The sequence below is a fragment of the Setaria italica genome, chromosome VII (assembly GCF_000263155.2).
Source record: "Setaria italica strain Yugu1 chromosome VII, Setaria_italica_v2.0, whole genome shotgun sequence".
In the NCBI taxonomy this organism is placed as follows: domain Eukaryota; kingdom Viridiplantae; phylum Streptophyta; class Magnoliopsida; order Poales; family Poaceae; genus Setaria; species Setaria italica.
The window spans coordinates 14,165,327-14,169,847 of NC_028456.1; the positions used below are offsets into that span (position 1 = coordinate 14,165,327).

The 4,521-nt window shown below is 54.2% G+C and overlaps 1 protein-coding gene across 1 annotated transcript; it reads left to right on the forward strand.

Moving 5' to 3' along the window:
• The first annotated feature begins 1,239 nt into the window (after nucleotides 1-1,239).
• LOC106804417 lies at nucleotides 1,240-1,668 on the forward strand. Its single transcript, XM_014805477.1, has one exon. The coding sequence runs from the start codon at nucleotides 1,240-1,242 to the stop codon at nucleotides 1,666-1,668; it is 429 nt and encodes a 142-aa protein (XP_014660963.1).
• The last annotated feature ends 2,853 nt before the right edge of the window (nucleotides 1,669-4,521 follow it).

Sequence of the window (4,521 nt, forward strand, 5' to 3'; positions counted from 1 at the left end):
ATCCGAGCGGCAGTGCGCATGGATGGCGTGGCCGGGCGCTGTCGGCGAGGCGTTGGCGCGGCACGACGGCACAGGCACGCGGTGAGCCAGGCGAGCGCGAGCGGCGTGGCAAGGGCATGGGGCCGGGGGCAGGGTGAGCGTGGCGGGCACTGGCGTGGCGTCGTGTGAGAGCGCGCTGGGCGTAGGAGCGTGGGTGGGCTGGGGCCTGGGTGGCGTGCGGCGCGGCACTGGAGGCAGCGGCGCGGTGGCGCTCGAGCGGCTGGCGCAGCGCGCGTGCGCGTGGTGGCGCACAAGGTAGGGACGCGCGTGGGGCCAGCGTGGTGCTGGGCAGGGGTGCGGTGCTAGGGGACAGGAGCAAGGCCCAGGCGCCTTAGGTGGCCAAGCGTGCAGGCGCACAGGGGCCAAGCGCCTAGCGCAGTGCTGGGCGCGAAGGGGGGCCAGGGCTGGGCGCGGCGGGGGGCCAATGCGGGGCCAGGTACACGTGCTGGGAGTAGGCGCGTGCGTGCTGGGAGCTAGGGAGCAGACAGGAAAAAGCAAGGGAGAAAAATTGAAGGGAAAACGGAAGAGAAGGAAAAAGGGAAGGATAAAAAAGAGAGATGGCGGCGATTGCGGGAAACGATCGCGAGCACGACCGGCGGTCTTCTGTCCAGCATGTGGTGTGATGCGTGGAGAGGGAAAAAGGGGAAAAAAGATGGACGGTGGTTGGCTTAGTGCCAGAACGGTGAACTCGCCGGGAAGATGGGATTTTTGAGAGCTCAAACGGTGAAAGATTTTGAAAATGATTTTTAGCAGGTGATTTCTGTTTGTGAATTTTATGTGCGTTACAAAAGAAGACTGGAGCACCCCATTCATAGCTTTGATCGCTGACCAGATGGCGCCAGAGGACAAAATAGAGCATGAAAAATAAGATTAGTGTAGTGCAAACTACGTCGTCATCGGCAATGAGCTCTTCAGGAAAGCTGCATCCACAAGTATACTGATGAAGTGCATTCTGCGCAGCGAGGACCTCGACCTCCTGCAAGAGATCCACTCGGGATCATACTGCAACCACGCCACCTTGGGCACTTTGGTCGGTAAGGCCTTCCGCTCTGGTTTCTACTGGCCAACGGCGGTAGCCGACACAAAGGAGCTCGTCCAAAGGTGCAAAGGGTGCCAATTCTTCTCCAACAAGAACACCTACCAGCTCAGGCCCTACGCACCATCCCACCATCCTAGCCCTTCGCATACTGGGGGCTAGACATGGTCGGAGCCTTCAAGACCGCTCCAGGCAGCTACATCCATATCTTCATGGCAGTTGACAAATTCACCAAGTGGATTGAGGTTAAGGCTAAAGCCGCTCAATTCATGGAGGAAATTATGCACCGCTTTGGTATACCTAATAGGATCATCACCGACCTTGGCAAGCAGTTCACAGGCTCTGAGTTCTGTGACTTTTGCCAGGACAATCTCATCGATGTGTACTACTCCTCTGTAGCGCACCTGCGCTGCAATGGTCAGGTCGAACGTGCGAATGGGATGGTCCTCCAGTCCCTCAAGTCTCGCATCTTCGACGATGCATCCAAGTACGCCACCAAGTGGCTACACAAGCTACCCCATGTCATCTGGGGCCTACGAACACAGAAGAGCCGGGCTACCAACTACACCCCTTTCTTTATGATGTATGGCTAAGAGGTTGTCCTTCCATCCGACATGGCCTTTGGCGCCCCACGCATCCAGTACTATGAGGAAGGCAAGGCAGAAAATAGTCGTCGGGTCGACAGTGACAGCCTTGAAGAGCATCGCGTGGTCGCCCTCATCTGGCATGCATGCCACGAGCAGCAGATACGTCGCTACCATGATCAGAACATCAGGGAAAGCTCCTTCAACATTGGCGATTTGGTTCTTCGCTGGATCCAGTCCACCAAGAACATGCACAAGCTGGCCGCCCCCTGGGAGGGCCCCTTCATCATCAAATAAGTCATCCAGCCAGACACCTATTGACTCCGATGGGCGGACGGCTCAGGTGTCCCCAATCCATGGAACATTAAGCATCCACGACACTTCTACCCTTAGATTAGCTATGTACTCTATTTTCTCATTATATTCAATAAATAAAACCTTAGTGGTTCTTTGCATACCTACTGCCTTACTGTTCCTTTTTCCTGAGATGTTCCTGACACTCGGGGCCTATCCAACCTATTCGACAGACTACTCACTCTCAAACTCGGGGGCTTCCCCCAGGCGCCGACCTCTGGGTCACGCATCCTTCTCCTCCCCTCTCAAGGCAATACAACTAACTCGTGTGGTCGGCATCCTAGCTCACAAAAGCCTAGCCAACCTTGCGTTCACCCCTCCTACAAGCTTGAGATCCAATCTCAGTAGGATGCTGGTCAGGAAAGGCTAGGCACTTAGTGGCTATAGGTCAACTACACATTGTCCTATCATATACACCAAGAGAGGGATGGAGCTTCTTTTTCTCCGCATATGATTAATCTCATTACATCATATGTTTCATCACACAGATTGATACACCTCAAAGTTTACTTTTACAAGTCCACATCATTAATTATGTTCTTTGCTACATCCTAGTACTGGTCCGCTAGCTTGGGAAGCAAGTTCGCATTGAAGTCGGCCATGACTCCTGTCGCCGCACACTCCAAGGGCAGTCGTAGGAAGTGTGTTGCCAGCAGTGCGAAGACATTCTTCACGCACTCCACCACGGTGTCCTTCAACAGCACCTTCAGCCGACCTAGTGCAGCCTTGAGGCGATCCAGCAGTGGCGTTGGTGCGGTTGGGTCGACCTCTGGCTGGACCATATCTATCACGTAGCTGGCTGCCTTGCATAGATCCTCTAGCTCCACGTCTAGCCCTGCAATCACACGTTGGTCATGCTGAAGATTACGTACAACAGCCTCTAAGCGGCGCTCAGTTTTCTTGCGCACGTTGGCTTCATAGGTCAGCTTTTGCGATACTGCATACTCATGATCGACCGCCGTATCATGCTCTTGCTGAAGGTGTGGATTCGAGTCCTCGCACTCCTTGAGGTGCCACTTGAGCCTTTGCTCCTTCACCGCGGCATATTCTCATTCAACCAAGTTTATGTCAGCGCCAATACTTCAAGAACAAAATTGATTCAACAGGTCAGTACAATGTACCTTTCAAGTGTGCGGTAAGCACATCCTTCTCCACGGCATGGTCCAAGTCCTTTTGCAGGAGTTGGTCGGCATGCTTTGCAGCATCCGCTCTGGCCCACAGGAGGTCACCCTTGAGCTGCTCCGCCTACAGCCGGTAGTGCTCGGCTTGGTGGATTACGTCTGCCCTCTGCTGTGCACGTTCAGCTAGACCCTGCATACATAGTAAATAGTTAGAGCTTGGAAAAGATATTGGATTTTATATACAAGCCCTCTGGGGTGGTCGGCAGACTTACATTCAAAAACTCGGTAATCTTCGCGGAAGACTATTGCAGCTCAGCAATAGCTTTTTGGTCTGTCGCTGTGTCCTCAACAAGGCCCGACCCGGAGAAGTTCAAGGACTCGGGATCCTCTTCACCATGTACACAGACGTCAGCGCCTCCGCTGGATCCTTCCGGTGGTGGGTCATCCCTAGGCAATTCCTCCTAGTGAGGATCGACTCCGGCCTCTTCATCAGCAACCTGCTCGACCTCGGGGTTGACCATGGCAATGTCCGCAGCCCTAGAGTCAGCTTCATCATGTTGCTGCACGGGAGCTGGCACAACTTTTTCGGTGCAACCTTCTTTGTCTACTCTAGCCTTCGGAGCCGGCGACTGATCAACAGTTCGACCGCTTATCCCCTCGGTCTAGGCTGAGCAACTAGTGAGCTGCGCACCAGCTTCATCAGCTAGCACGGCAATCCTGCATCGCTAGTGTGACAAGCAATTCAAACAAAATAGGCGGCACCAACAATAACTACAAGATAGACAGCATAAGCCAATTGCACTTAAATGGTGCTTCGTCACCATGAACTTTGGGCGCAATGGTGGTGGCGGTGCTGACGCATCCCCACTAGATCCTTGTGGATCTGCGCCTTCAGCTCCTCCTTGACGCATTCTGCGTCAGCCGTGGTGGTTTCAAGGAGCTCCGACTTCTTTTTCTTGACGACCGGGCTCGTCGTGTTGAACTCTTCGTTTGCCTTGCTAGCTGACCTGCCTGTGGAAACTGTGCTTGGGGAAGCTTTCTCCCTCTTCTTGCCGGCCATCTTCCTCTTCATGAAGCTCGACTTCCGCGCCTTGGAGGCGGGATGCTTTTGCACGGCTTGCCATGTCCGACGCCCAACTGGCGCAGTGTCTGTGGCCAAGCCGACCTCTTCTTCCATGCCCTCATTCGACCCAATGGAGGAATCAGACTCCCACACAAGGCTGGCATGTGCCTCGTTGGGCTCGTTGGTCAGGCAGACCTTGGGCCTCCGCTACTCGGCCCCTCTAGGAAGTGGCGCCGGGCAAAAGAATATAAATTTGTTGTCCTAATCAATCAACAAGCAAAGTCAGAAACAATTCCACAGCACAAGCAGTATGCAGAATCAATG

What these genes read in the sequence shown, in the direction of transcription:
- LOC106804417 (XM_014805477.1), top strand. Translation starts at nt 1,240, where the DNA reads ATGGTCGGAGCCTTCAAGACCGCTCCAGGCAGCTACATCCATATCTTC.